General features: G+C 39.5%; 1 protein-coding gene across 2 annotated transcripts in view; it reads left to right on the top strand.

The window, feature by feature from the left end:
* Positions 1 to 382: 382 nt before the first annotated feature.
* STAT4 (signal transducer and activator of transcription 4) overlaps positions 383 to 15,440 on the top strand; it is a 105,663-nt gene continuing 90,605 nt past the window's right edge. For both annotated transcript variants that reach the window (XM_010860838.1, XM_010860837.1), the window contains exons 1-3: positions 383 to 513; positions 3,135 to 3,263; positions 4,548 to 4,692. In XM_010860838.1, the coding sequence (XP_010859140.1) occupies positions 3,136 to 3,263; positions 4,548 to 4,692 (273 nt within the window). In that variant the 5' untranslated portion in view covers positions 383 to 513; position 3,135. The remainder of the gene's footprint in view (positions 514 to 3,134; positions 3,264 to 4,547; positions 4,693 to 15,440) is intronic.

Raw genomic sequence — 15,440 nt, 5'->3', positions numbered from 1 at the left:
CTGGGTTGGGACGATCCCCTGGAAGAGGGCATGGCAATCCACTGCAGTATTCTTGCCTGGAGAATCCTCCTGGCCGGCTACAGTCCATGGATGGGGTCGCAAAGAGTCGGACAGGACTGAGCGACTAAGCGCGGCACAAGTAAGTCTGCAGGGGCTCTCGGTCTGGGGAAACCGGGAGAAAAAGAGAGTGTGGCCCCCACCCACCCTCTTCTTCCTGACACCCTCGGGCCACAGGGAGTGGCTGGAGTGATTGATGGGGATGAGGAGAGGGCGCCCCGCGTGGTGGCTTCAACCTGTTTCTGCTCTTTAGCGTTTCTAGAATAGGCAGTGGGTGGGAACGACCCTAGTAAAGTACCGGAGGTTCTAACACTGACGCACAGGAAAGCCTCAAGTAGGAGGAGAAATGCAAATCCCCTCTGACGGAGGCGTCAGCGGCTAGGTCCTGGGGGACCGCGCTGGGCGATTCCCATCCCGGACTTGAGCACCGCCTGGGACGCGGGCAGAGGGAGCCAGGTAAGGAGGCAGACCGCACCTTGGCGTGGCTTCTCTGGAGGAGGGCGGGCCAGGACGTGGTTCTGCAGGACGCTGCTGAGGTTTTGCCGCGCCGGTGCTGTATTGACAGTTACTTCACGGTAATCTAGCTGAGGAAGAGTAGTTTTAGAAACAAGCGGTCGACTCCATGATTCAAAGGTTCGCTGTGGCGCGGGTCTCTCCGCGGCAAGACCCGGGCACTCTGCCCGGGAGACTGTGAACTTGGGTGGGTGCGACCGCTGTGGCTGCAGCGGGAGTGTGTCCACGCCGAGTGTGGCCCCTCCGCTTCACTTTCTTAGCCAGCGGCTCTTAACTCTCATGCCTGGCATTAGATTGCTTGCCTGGGTTTCAGCCAGAAGCCCGCGACGGAGGTAGCCAGTGACTGAGGCTTTGATAAGAGCAGTGATGTTTTAGGGTAAGTCGCCCCCTTTTCACAGAACCCCAAAGCGGCAGCGTTAGCCCCCAGGCGGTGGGAGAAAACCCCCGTTTATCAGGCTTCTTCTAGGGCCAGGCATTCAAAGAGACTAGGCAGGCACTCAGTCTTCAAAAGAAATGCTCGGTAGTTTTCTTGGGATGGGAACAATTAGCCCTTAGAGAGTGAAGGTGTTTTTAGGTCCTTTAAAGGCATTACTAGAGGCTGCAACAGAAAAAAGTGTCCTGAGTCTATAAACCTGTCTTTCCCCCGTTCAGCCTTGTGTTCATCTCTCTGGAGGGTGGACTCAGATCCTAGGAGTGATCTAACTTTAGGATGGGTTCAGTCCAGTTAATTCTTAGTTAGAAAATAGATTTTCATCCAGATCATAGCAGAGATTGAACAATAGTAGCAGTTACAATTATAATGCTATTCTCAGCACCTGTTCTTTTATCATTCACTAGAATAAACTGATAGAGCAGAGCCATGGGGATAGTAGCATGGCAACACATGTTGCAATTTTGAGAGGAATATATATACACCCAACATCAGGAAAGACAACCATGTGTAGTGTCAGGAGACCTCAGGTTGTTCCTTAGGAGCTGTGTGTCTTGGGCAAGTCATTTTGCCTATGTGTCCCTCAGATTTTTTTTCTTTTCATTTTAAAGTCAGAATAATACCAGCCACCTGTGCTATTTACAGCATCCAGAGACCCACTCATTCTTCTCTTAATGAGTACTTACTGAGCACTTTTGCCTAGGATTATATGTATAAATATAGTGATAAGAAAGTGAAAAAATTTTTTCCAGTTACTTTCGTTTAGCAAAACATTGGCATTAATCTTCTTTAAATACAAAAGGTACTCCTGAAATGGCTCCCTTTGAAACCTGAGAAATTTATCATCATAATGTTCTGTAAGCAAAAGGAAATCTTAATATACCTACAGGGTAAGTTGAAACACCATTGTGATTGATCACATAAAAGGTTTCTTTGTTTGATCTAGAATTAGTGACAAAACAATAAAAAATTTGACTTTGGGAAAAATAAAATACTGTAATTTCAAGGAGAGATGTCATATTCATTTCCTTGAGTTAAGAAATACGTCTAAAGCTTCTAAATTGGACAGAATGGGGTTATGTTGGGGAAACACATACTTTTGTTTTATGACACACCGCCAACTGCATCAAGTGGTTTCTTCTTCAGTATGTTGAGGGTTTAACCACTGTCAGATACACATCAGAGACTGATTACAAGTAGACTTTAAAAGCTTTGCCCAGCAATAGTTGATCATTCCAGAGAGAAGTGAAAATATTTCTTTGTTCAGAGGTATTTTGAACTGAAAGAAAAGCCCACATGAAACTCTTCATATAGGTAAGACTGAGACTAGAAGTCTAGGAATATGACTGATTCTAGAAGCCAGACAAATCTGGAATAAAAAGGGATTGGGCAGTTTTATATAAAAGAAGTTTTTATTGGGTAGTCCTCACATCAGGTGTCCCTGGTGGCTCAGATCGTGAAGAATCCACCTGAAATGCGGGAGACCTGGGTTCGGTTCCTGGTTTGGGAAGATCCCCTGGAGAAGAGAATGGCAACATACTCCAGTATTCCTGCCTGGAGAATTCCATGAACAGAAGAGACTGGTGGTCTACAGTGTATGGAGTCACAAAGAGTCAGAAAGACTGAACGACTGATGCTGCAGCACATATAAAGCCTTAAGAGAATCTTAAGAGATATAGTTTAGTTTGTTGTTTGCCTTCAAGTTGCTCAAAGTCTAATTAATAGTGAGGGGGAGCACAGACTAGGGAAGGAGATTGTTGAGAATACACATATCTGTGTAGACAGATGTGAGGGGTTTTGAGGGGGAATGAAAGCTTTCTAGAGAAGGTGGATCTGGCGTTTCTTTTAGAACAAAGAAAAATATGGCTTAGGGTAGAAAAAGAATCCTTTTTCCTTCCTTAGGAATGCCTTAGGAAAAAGCTCAGAACTGCATTATCTTTGGATTGAAAACATTTTCTTGTTTCTGTTTTCTTTAATTGAGTGACTATAAAATAAATTTTTTTTCTCCAGTTACTTAATGGATAACATTGTCTTTGTCCGAAATCCAAAAAAAAAAAAAAAAGGAAAAGAAAACATGTACCATAGTTGTTAATTAACATTATTTTTAAGTTCTATTTTTTCCTCTTCTTTATAGCATGTCTCAGTGGAATCAAGTCCAACAGTTAGAAATAAAATTTTTGGAGCAAGTTGATCAATTCTATGATGACAACTTTCCTATGGAAATTCGGCATCTGCTGGCCCAGTGGATTGAAAATCAGGACTGGTAGGATCAAATGTTATTGTATTTTCCCTAGAGGACTTACACATGGACTTACTCTATGGTCCACTTTTAACTCAGTAGATACATTCTTTTCAGGTACAGAACTTTCTTTGAGGCTTTGGAAAGCTTCCTTAAGGGAGAAGAATCATTGTCCTTTCTGGTTTCATCCATTGTAGATTAAACCTTTATGGTTCTAGTGCTTTGTTTTTATAAGCCAACCCCCAGTGATTTTCTAAGTATTAAAAAGCCAAGAAGTAAGTCTATTGTTTATATCAATTCTCCACCATAGACTCAATAAAATAAACATTTTTTCTTAATATGTTTTACAAACATTTTTGGAAGCTCCAGTCACCTTGTACAATTTTTTTTTTTGCTTTTGTCTTCTTAAAATTTTTATTGTGATAAAATATGCATAACATAAAATTTACCATTTTAACATTTGTTAGGTGTTCAGCTTAGTGGCCTTAAGCATATTCACATTGTTGCACATCCATCACCACCATCCATCTCCAGAACTTTTTCAACTTAAAACTGAACTGAAACTGTGTACTCATTAAATAATAACCCCTCATTCTTTCTACCCCAGCCCCTGGCAACCACTGTTTTCTGTCTCTTAATTTAACTAGCCTAGGTACTTCATATAAGTGTAGTCACACCAAATTAGTTATTTTGTGACCAACATTTTATGTAGCATATTCTTTCAAGGTTCATTCATATAGCATGTATCAGAATTTCCTTCCTTTTTAAGGTTGAATAATATTTTGTTGTATGCATATACTGCATTTCTATATTTATCCTTCAATGAACATTTGAGTGATTTCTTCTTTCAGCTATTGTGAATAAAGCTGATTTAAATGTTGATGTACAAATTATCTACTCAAGTCCCTGCTTCAGTTCTTTTGAGTATCTACCCAGAAGTGGAATTGTATGTAATTTTATCTTTATAATTTGAGGAATCTCCATACTGTTTTCTACACTGGCTATACAGTTTTCCACTGCCATTGGCAATATACAAGGAGGTTCCAGTTTCACATCCTCACCAAAACTTATCTTGTGTTTTCGATAATAGCCATCCAAATAGGTGTGAAGTGGTATCTCCTGGTTTGATTTGCATTTCCTTAATGATTAGTGGTGTTGAATATACTGTCATGTGTATACAATTTAATTTTTAAAACCATTAAATGCTTATCACTGTGGGATATATTTATCACTTTAAAATGATTATGGTAAAAAGTAGGCATTTTTATAAGTTGTTTCCCGCTGTGTAATAACAGTTTTGTTTTTTAGGGAGGCAGCATCTAACAATGAAACTATGGCAACAATTCTTCTTCAAAACTTGTTAATACAACTGGATGAACAGTTAGGCCGTGTTTCCAAAGAGAAAAACCTACTTTTAATTCACAATCTGAAAAGAATTAGGAAAGTCCTTCAGGTGAGAATGCATTCTACTTTTTCAAAATATTTGTCTTTATAAGTCTTAAATTCAATTAAAAAAAATGTAGTCTTATTGTATTTCTGTATCAGATTTAAAAGGGAAAAAGCTGAAGTCTCTTATGACTTTACCTTTTGTGCTCAACTTTATTTCATTACCCAACGTTTGTTTTTCACCAACTTTTGAATCTTAAGATGCCCACAAAGGGGAGAAATCATACTCTCCCCTTTGTGGGCATCTTAAGATTCAAAAGTTGGTGAATTTGCATGTGACTGTTTACTAGTTATGATCAAATTGATGAGAGTCTGGGACAGGGATCTGAAAGATGCTCATTTCATAGCTGTCCCTCCAAACCTTTCTTGCCTTTGTCTTCTATGTAACAAATCAGAGTTGGTATTGTTTTCATTCATAGGTGGAGGCATTATGGTCGTATGTCTTCTTCCAGATTTGGTTCAAACTTCACCTTCAAAAACGTTCTTTGGTGTCCTGTAGCTTCCCATTCCAAAAGTTCATCCAGGGTTCCCTTTCCAAAAGTTAATTCCAAAAGTTCACCAAGGTGTTCCCGTAACTGCAACTCATCTGTACTGTAGCATTTACTGTATTCTACATTAGTGTTTCTTCTGCATTTCTTCTCCCTCAAATTGTGGGTTACTTAAGGCAAGGACTTTAACATTCAGTTTTGAATTCCCAGTGACCACCACAAAGTTGGACATATGGTAGATGTGTAATATTCATTGATTAAACAGATGAATGAATAAGTGAAACAAGGATCTAAAGAATTAAGAGCAGGCTATTATTGACCTAAATGCAGAGATGCTAATGAAGCAAACTCTGAACGGACTGCTCTAATATTTATAAAGTGCTTATACAACATATTAGAGAACATGAAATATACATGTACCATTTCTTAGTGATACATCTTTAGAACCTCAAACTTAACAATGAATGCATTTTTAGAAGACTTTTCCTAGACTATAATAGAAATGTCCTTGATATTACTAACATCTGTGAGAGGGAAATAGATATTAATTTTTTATTGTTGTTTGGATTGCTGTTTTTTAAATTGTTAATGTTTTATTGTTGTTAGGATTGGATTTTTTTTTTCATTGTCCTTTTACTGTTATCTTTGCCTTTGTAATCCCCTACAAATTTGCAAGAGACTTGGCCGGGGTAGGAAATGAACTTGTTACCAACAAAACAGAGTTTTTCACAGTGTAAAGCAAACTATCTCTTCCAGAGATAAGACATTTAATCTTGGCTTCATTTGCTATTGTTCTAATCAATGGACATAAAACAGGGGTTTGGCATACTGGTAGCCACAAGTCAAATGTGGCTGTTGCCTGTGCTTGTATGGTCCATGACTAAGAGTGGTTTTTGCATTTTTAAGTGTTTAAAAAATAAAAGTAAAATAAATAAGTTTGTGACATGAAAATTATAGGAAATTCAAATTTCTGTATTTTAGTGAAATGTAGCTTACTTAATTAGTTATGTATTGACTCTGGCTGCCTTTGCACTGCACTGGCACAGTTGAGTAGTTGTGACAAAGACTGTATGGACCTACAGCCTAAATTAAAAATGTGTGCATATGTATATGTGTGTGTGTCTGTATTAAGCACACTTATCTGGCCCTTTATAGGAAAGTTTGCTGACCCTTGGTCTTTGCTAGAGGGACATAGATGGATAAAATGGGTGATTCATAGTCTTTGGAAATTCTGAGTCTCAAAATGTGACCTTGGGCAAGTCACTTAATTTTTCTAAATTCTTATATCTTTTCATGTAAATGAGGATAATTATTTGGGATTATAAGAAAAACTGGAGCTTTTATCCTGGCCAAAAAAAAAAAAAATAGGCTTTCAAAAATGGACCTTGTTATTGATAGAGAAAACAGTAGGATCTTCTTATTTAAGAGTGAGTATCCAACCCAACATTTTTCTGAGTGGGGATAAGATTGTGAGGGAGCCCAAGAACCCGTGGTAATTCCAGTCCCATTTCAGCTCAAGCACAAACGTCTCTGCTTATGTCACAGACCTCGCAGCATCTTGTCTCTATTCACCTTTTCAATAAACTGCCCCAAACTCCTCCACATTCCTGCCCTAGGAACCATAGATCTACTCCTTGTTCCTGAGCACAGCAAGCTCACTCTTGAATGACTCTGAGCCTTTGTCCGTGACAATCTGGTGGCGAGGAACGCTCTGCCATCTCTCTTCCTCCAGTCCAGCTCCCAGCCATTCCTAGAGGACCTGTGAAGGCCCCAGGGCAGCAAGGGAACCTTCACCTGTACTTCACCCCTTTTTCTCATTCCCTGTGGAGCATGGGCCGTAAGATAACCAGCCTCTCGTCTGTGGGGGATGTATCCAAGAAGGTCACAAGCTCTTTGAAAGTAAAAATTTGGGATCCTTTTGTGACCTTCCTCTTCCCTCCAGTACCCAGTGTGGTACTAGAAGCAAACTAGAAACTACTACAAACTAGAAACTCCAAAAATAGTTTGATTGATTAGGGTATTTTGAATAGACAAAACCACTTGCTTTTACTTTGACTTATAAACTATACTTATTGATATTTGTATTAATTCAAAACAATAGAAAATAGTGATAAAGAACATCACCAATTAAGACAAATCTTTTTGGTAAAGCAAGATCCCCTCCCCCAAAATGAAGGAGAAAAAAAAAACAAAAAACCTGCTGCTGAAAGAATATTGACACTATGTTTATCTGGTTTGAACATTTTCATCCTATGGGATTTTAAATGCAATCTGTTTTAACTTTTATAGAATAAAAGATCAAACAACATGATCCCAGGGGAACTAAGCAGGTGTAAGGTAAATTTATTTTAGCGGTTGTCAGAGCAACTGAGGTCTCCGGTTTCAATATTTTAATTTACCGTTTATATCCCACCTACTTCTGATAAAAATTTGGGATGGCTTGTTATAAAAGACAAATTAAACAAAACCACTGAACCAAGAGTCAAGGCAATCTCTGAGTTGGAAGCAGTGAACACTGATGTCCAGGTTACCTTAGTCCTTTTAAGGGGAGGCAGCCTCAGATCAAGGTCAGGAGGTAGGCCTGTATTGGGTTGAATCCTGGTTCTATGACTTGCTTGCTGTGTGGCCCAGGGCAAAACGATCACATTCTCTGGCCTCAGTTTCCTCAGCAGTATGAGTGGAATCACAGTGGTATCGACCCCACGAGGATGTTAGGAGCATTAAAAAATTGCAGAACATGTAGTAAGGACTGTGTTAGGATTTTATAAAAATAAATATCTGGCCCAGATATTTCAAGAACACTTCACTCTGTTCTTGGGGCTTATTTTTTAAACTAATAGAATTTCTTTTTTAGAGCAGTTTTAGGTTTAAGGAAAATTGAATAAAAAGTAGAGTTCTGTATATGCTCTCTCTCCACCTGCCTCTCCCTACTTTCTCTTATTATCTGGCAATTTTCTGTACTTTGTTTCAGTTGATGAACCTATTGTAGTACATTGTTACTAAAGTCCAAGATTGCATTAGCATTTACTCTCTGTGGTGTACAGTTCTGTAGGTTTTGGCAAGTGCATGATGTGTTGGATCTGCTATTTCAGTTTCACTGCCCTGAAGATTTCCTCTGCTCCACCAATTTATTCCTCCCTCCCTCCCCACGCCCCAGCCCCTGGCAATGACTAATCTTCTTACTCTATAGTTCCACCTTTTTCAGAATGTCATATAGTTGAAATCATATAGTATGTAGACATTTCAGATTGACTTTCCTCACTTATTAATATGTTTTAAATTTCCTCTGTGGCTTTTTGTAGCTTGGTAGCTTTTTTAAAATCGCTGAATGATAATTCCTTTTTATGGAGGTACTACAGTGAGTTTATATGTGTTGGGGAATTATAAACAAAACTCATATTAATATTTATGTGCAGGTTTTTGTGCGTTGAGTTTTTAACATATTTTTAGCACCTTGGAGTTTGATTATTGGATCTTTGTTCTTCAATTTTCTATTGAAAATCTCTTGTTTATTCATCTTCCTGTCTGGGTCTTAGTCTGTTCTGGATGTTATAACAAAATACAATTGATTGAGTAAATTTTACATAAAAGACATTTATTTTTCACAGTTCTGGACAGGAAGCCCAAGATCAAGGTGCTGGCATGTTCAGTGTCTGATTCAGCTTTACTGTAACCTCACAAGGAAGCTCTCTAAGTTCTCTCTTAAAAGAATGCTAATCCCATTCAAGAGAGCTCTGCCCTTACGATCTAATCATTTATCAGAGGCTCTACCTCCAAATACCATCACTTTTGGGGGTTGGGTTACAGCATATGAATTGGGGAGGCACAAACATTTAGCCTCCAGCAACCTTTTACTGTCTCTTTTCCTCAGATAAAATGACTTTAAAATAATTAAAATGGTGCATATTCATAATTTAAAAAATTGAAGCAATATAAAATATGCAAAGAAAATATGAAATAATACAAAATCTACTGCTAAGATATAATCATATTAATATTTGATAAACATCATTCCTAACATCGCTCTCTCTCTCATTCCATATGTGTGTATATATATATGGATGGATAGTAGAGCAGGCTACTTTTGACATTTTATACTCAGTTGCTATCAGTATCTTAGTAGCCTCCTGTTTCCCCACGCCCAGTTCCTCTCTGCTCTCTCCCCACTCGCAGTAATCACTAATTTAAATTTTGCATTTATCAGTCTCTTTCTTTTTGTTACAGTTTACCATATATTGGCATCCTTAGAGGATATATAGGTTTGCAAGTTACCAAATACCACTTAAATAGGATCATATTTTTTATCCTATTCACATTAATAGGATCACATATTTATTCTTCATGACTTTTCTTCATGCAACATAATTCCTGAGATTCACCCATGTTGGTGTATATAGCAGTAGTTCATTCATTTTCATTGCTACAGAGTATTCCATCGTGTGACTATGTCATAGCTTATTTATTTTACTGTTGATGGACACTTGGGTTATTTCTGTATTTCTTCTATTTCAGACACTGTGGTCTGAATATCCTTGTGTGTGCCCCTTGGTGCATGCAGTTCTCTGAGACATAGACCTAGGAGTGAAACAATGAATCTTGGGTTATGTCTATCTTTAATTGTACTGGATCATGCCAAAATTGTTTTCCAAAAATAGTTATACAAGTTTACATTCTCCCAGTAGAGTAAGAATTCTGGTATTCTTGTCCATACTTGTAATGGACACATGCGTGCATGTATGCATAGTTGCTAAGTCACGCCCAGTGACTCTTTTAAACCCCATGGACTGTAGCCCTCCAGACTCCTCTGTCCATGGGATTTCCCAGGCAAGAATATTGAAGTAGGTTGCCATTTCCTCCTCCAAGTGATATTTCTGACCCAAGAATTGAACCTGCATCTCCTTTGCCTCTTGTGCTTCTTGCATTGGTAGGCGGATTCTTACCACTGATCCACCTGGGAAGCCTAATGGACATATATCATGTACCAATCTGGTTCTATATCCATCTAATTTCTTCAGTTTAGTTTATTCTTTGTCTAAATTCTTTATTCAAATACTTAATTTCCAACCTTTTTTTCCTTATACATGAATTTAACACTATATGTTTTTGAGTGAGAGAAATGTTCTATATACTTTAATATGGAGTGCTCTTGTTTATATCTAATCTAAATGTTTCATTAGTCCAATTTTGACTTCTATTTCTAGCTAGCTAAACTTAAAAATGGTCTCACTAAAAATACATAAAAATGCTAGATAAAATGTAACAGATTTTAAATGCATAGATAAATTTATCACAAATTAAGGCAAGTTATAGAACCAAAAGGGCTTCCCCAGTGGCTCAATGGTAAAGAATCTGCCTGCACTGCAGGAGAAGCGGGTTTGACCCCTGAGTCAGAAAGATCCTCTGGAGGAGGGCACAACAACCCACTCCAGTATTCTTGCCTGGAGAATCCCATGGACAGAGGAGCCCAGTGGGCTACAATCCATAGGGTCGCAAAGAGTCAGACATGACTGAAGCAACTGAGCATGCACGCATACACATGGAACCAAAAATTTTTTTAACTATAAAACAGATCTGTGAGCAGCAGCTGAACTGGTGGCTGTCATATATCCTGTCATTTATCCACGTGCATGCATGGTAAGTAACTTCAGTTGTGCCTGACTCTTTGTGACACTTTGAACTGTAGCCTGCCAGGCTCCTCTGTCCACGGGACTCTCCAAGCAAGAATACTGGAGTGGGTTGTCATGCCTTCCTTCAGGGGATTCTTCCCAACCCAACGATCGAACTCAAGTCTCTTATGTCTCCTGCATTAGCAAGCAGGTTCTTTGCTACTAGCACCACCTGGGAAGCCCATCATATATCCTTTAGTTCAGTTCAGTTGCTCAGTCGTGTCAGACTCTTTGTGACCCCATGAGTTGCAGCACACCAGGCCTCCCTGTCCATCACCAACTCCCAGAGTTCACTCAAACTCACGTCCATCGAGTCACTGATGCCATCCAGCCATCTCATCCTCTGTCGTCCCCTTCTCCTCCTGCCCCCAATCTCTCCCAGCATCAGAGTCTTTTCCAATGAGTCAACTCTTTGCATGAGGTGGCCAAAGTACTGGAGTTTCAGCTTTAGCATCATTCCTTCCAAAGAAATCCCAGGGCTGATCTCCTTCAGAATGGACTGGTTGGATGTCCTTGCAGTCCAAGGGACTCTCAAGAGTCTTCTCCAATAGTACAGTTCAAAATCATCAATTCTTCAGCGCTCAGCTTTCTTCACAGTCCAACTCTCACATCCATACATTACTACTGGAAAAACCATAGCCTTGACTAGACGGACCTTTGTTGGCAAAGTAATGTCTCTGCTTTTGAATATGCTATCTAGGTTGGTCATAACTTTCCTTCCAAGCAGTAAGCGTCTTTTAATTTCATGCCTGCAGTCACCATCTGCAGTGATTTTGGAGCCCCCAAAAATAAAGTCTGAGACTCTTTCCACTGTTTCCCCATCTATTTGCCATGAAGTGATGGGACCAGATGCCATGATCTTTGTTTTCTGAATGTTGAGCTTTAAGCCAACTTTTTCACTCTCCACTTTCACTTTCATCAAGAGGCTTTTTAGTTCCTCTTCACTTTCTGCCATAAGGGTGGTGTCATCTGCATATCTGAGGTTATTGATATTTCTCCTGGCAATCTTGATTCCAGCTTGTACTTCTTCCAGCCCAGCGTTTCTCATGATGTACTCTGCATGTAAGTTAAATAAGCAGGCTGACAATATACAGCCTTGACACACTCCTTTTCCTATTTGGAACCAGTCTGTTGTTCCATGTCCAGTTCTAACTGTTGCTTCCTGACCTGCATATAGGTTTCTCAAGAGGCAGGTCTAGAAATACAGGCCCCAAGCATAGTAAATCAAAAGAAAGTATAGGACACCAGAGAGGAAGAAAAGATCCTGAAAGTAGCAAGAGAGCCCAAATATATTACCTACTTAGAAATGAGAAAAACTGAAAGCCAAATTTAAAAGAGTATCAAGTGAGATAAGAGTGTAATATCTTCACAGCGCTAGAATACAATATCCAGAAACTTAGAATTCTATACCCAGCTCAATTATTATGAAAAATTAAAAGTTTTGTATAATACTATACAAAATCTACAATGGTATGCTCACAGAAGGAATTACTAAAGGAAATCAGACACAGATGATAAGCACACATGATAAAATTTCAAAAGTTTCACTGCAAAAAAGTAAAAATAGAGTACATGAAAGGTTGAAAATGTGCAATAATATATCAGAAAAAACTATTCACTCTGTGGATCAAACTTAGCAGTTTAAGACAAATTATAGTTTTTACAAGAATGTATCTAGAACATGAAATAAAAAAGTGATGAGATCAAAGACGTGAGCCTGGGTTGCCTTGTACAGAATCTTGTGGGCCCTTGTCAAGATTCTGAGTTTTATTCTGAGTGTGATGAGGAGCCATTGAGAGGTTTGGGCAAAGGTGTGACATGAACTGATTTCTGTTTTTCAAAGCTTACTCTGATTTTTAAATGAAGTGTAGTTAGTCAAGAAAGAATCAGGGCAACCTGTTAGAAAATCCCATTGATTTTTAAAGTGGTATACTGAGTCAATCTTTTCTATTATTGGGGTTTATCAACACTTGAACTTCTAGAAGTTTTTGCTTTGTGTATTTGTTACTACGTTGTGAGGAGCATAAGTACAAAATAATATTGGTGAAGTCAACTTTTAAAAATTCATATAAAATATCCTCTTTGACCCGTTTATTATATTTGCATTTTGAAATTGTATTGTGTGGCTTTCTTTTTGTTACTGTTTGCTAATAGGCAAATGATTGTATCTTTCCATTTGCATACTTTGTCACTTTGTATTGAGTATTTTATAAATATCACATAGCCAATCTTATTATCTGGTCAACAAATATTAGACAAGTTCTTATTATATTATCAGTTACATCTTAAGCACTAGGAATACAATTGGAGGAAGTCATGAAGTTTACAGTCTAAAAAATTCACAACTCCTATGTTTTGTTTTTAACGTATGGGACCCTCAATGGCTGTCCATCACAAATTAGCATCAGGAAGGGTAAACAGACAGTAGCAAACTTGTCTGATTTAAAATAAAAACAAAAACCTCCATTAGAACGCTGAGTTCAGGGTTTTGGTGATAACTCTGCGGTTAGTAGTCCCATCACCTACAGAGCATTTTTCACCCACCAGGGCAATGAGTCTGTTAGTGAGAGTTTTAGACCCTGTGAGTGAGGGGGCACGAGCAAGTGCAAACCACACCTAACATGTTCTATTCTCGCAATCTTGTGGCCTCTTTGTCAGAGGTGTTTGGATTTGCCTGAACAAAAATACATGCTGGGGTTGAAAGGTCCTCTAAAGTTGGGTAAACCGTGGTTCCTTCTGGTCCAGTCTGTAAAAATCCTACTGTTGGTTCTGAGTATCGAGCAAAGTGAGATTTTTAACACGACAAGGTGGAAGATTAGAAGCACATTTTTGCAGTATAATGGAGAAAAATGTTTGTTTTTTTTTTCAACTATTGAGTGGCTCTGAATCTACCAGACGGTCTCCTCTAACTCGTGCTGCTTTCTTAGTTCACTCCTCTTCCTTCCCCTCTGTACACCATATACAAGAGAGGCGATGAGATGACCTCAGCCTCCAACCTGAACAGAGCCTGGTGTAGCCAGTCGGTGTTACCTCTGAAGGAGCCAAATGAAAGCTTCGTCCTTCAGGTTATTTTCTACACATGGGCAGCAGCCAGTTTGCCATTTTCATGCCACAGTTATTTTCCCAAATCCTCAGGACACATCCCTATTTTCCTTCTGAGATAATTACCTGATGCCAATATCAAAATGCTCACATTTCAAAGGCTAAGAGACCTGCAAGTCATGCCATCTAAGATGAAATGTGAGTTAGGTGTCAGGATTTTGTTTGCTGCATAATCTGGGACAGCCAACAAAAGGTGGAAAGTGTACATCACAATGCTCATGCACATCACACTAAATTGGAAATCCCAGGTGATCAACTCAAGATCCCACCCACCTGAGACTTCATTCATGGATCATTTTTTGCATATTCCTCCAGGCCTTTATCTTATCCAGGCCTGCCAGGATTGCTCTCCCTCCTTATTAAGTCTTCTCTCACAGTGTATCAAGTCTCCGTAACGATTTGTTCTTTCCCTCTTATGAAATAATTATTTGTTTATAGTCTATATGTATTTAAATTCCAAATGATGATTTGGATTTCTTACAGTCACAATAGAGTTGGGAACATTTGAGCTGGTTCTAAGAGGACGATTCAGAACTCTGACAAGAAGAAGGGAGGGAAGGGAATCATGTACAGAGGAAAAGCAGGAGCGGGAACACGACAGGGGAATGAATCCCCATCCCTCAAACAAGCTTAGCACTCAAGCATTAAAAGGGGGTTGTATGAGGACCTTGTATGAGGTCCGTCTAGTCAAATCTATGGTTTTTCCAGTGGTCATGTATGGATGTGAGAGTTGGACTGTGAAGAAAGCTGAGTGCCGAAGAATTGATGCTTTTGAACTCTGGTGTTGGAGAAGACTCTTGAGAGTCCTTTGGACTGCAAAGAGATCCAACCAGTCCATCCTAAAGGAGATCAGTCCTGGGTGTTCTTTGGAAGCACTGATGCTGAGGCTAAAACGCCAATACTTTGGCCACCTCATGCGAAGAACTGATTCATTCGAAAAGACCCTGATGCTGGGAAAGGTTGAAGGCAGGAGGAGAAGGGGACAACAGAGGATGAGGTGGTTGGATGGTATCACCGACTCAATGGACATGAGTTTGAGTAAACTCCAGGAGTTGGCGATGGACAGGGAGGCCTGGTGTGCTGCAGTCCATGGGGTTGCAAAGAGTCAGACATGACTGAGCGACTGAACTGAACTGATGAGGACTTTGAATGCCATGCTAAGCAACCTAGACAGCATATTAAAAAGCAGAGACATTATTCTGTCAACAAAGGTCCGTCTAATCAAGGCAATGATTTTCCCAGTAGTCATGTATGGATGGGAGAAGGCAATGGCAACCCACTCCAATACTCTTGCCTGGAGAATCCCAGGGATGGCAGAGCCTGGTGGGCTGCCATCTATGTGGTCTCACAGAGTTGGACACGACTGAAGCGACTTAGCAGCAGCAGCAGCATCTATGAATGTGAGAGTTGGACTGTGAAGAAAGCTGAGCGCTGAAGAATTGATGCTTTTGAACTGTGGTGTTGGAGAAGACTCTTGAGAGTCCCTTGGACTGCAAGGA

Source organism: Bison bison, unplaced genomic scaffold, assembly GCF_000754665.1.
Source record: "Bison bison bison isolate TAMUID 2011002044 unplaced genomic scaffold, Bison_UMD1.0 scf7180017864471, whole genome shotgun sequence".
Classification (NCBI taxonomy): Eukaryota; Metazoa; Chordata; class Mammalia; order Artiodactyla; family Bovidae; genus Bison; species Bison bison.
This window is presented reverse-complemented; position numbering and strand designations above follow the sequence as displayed.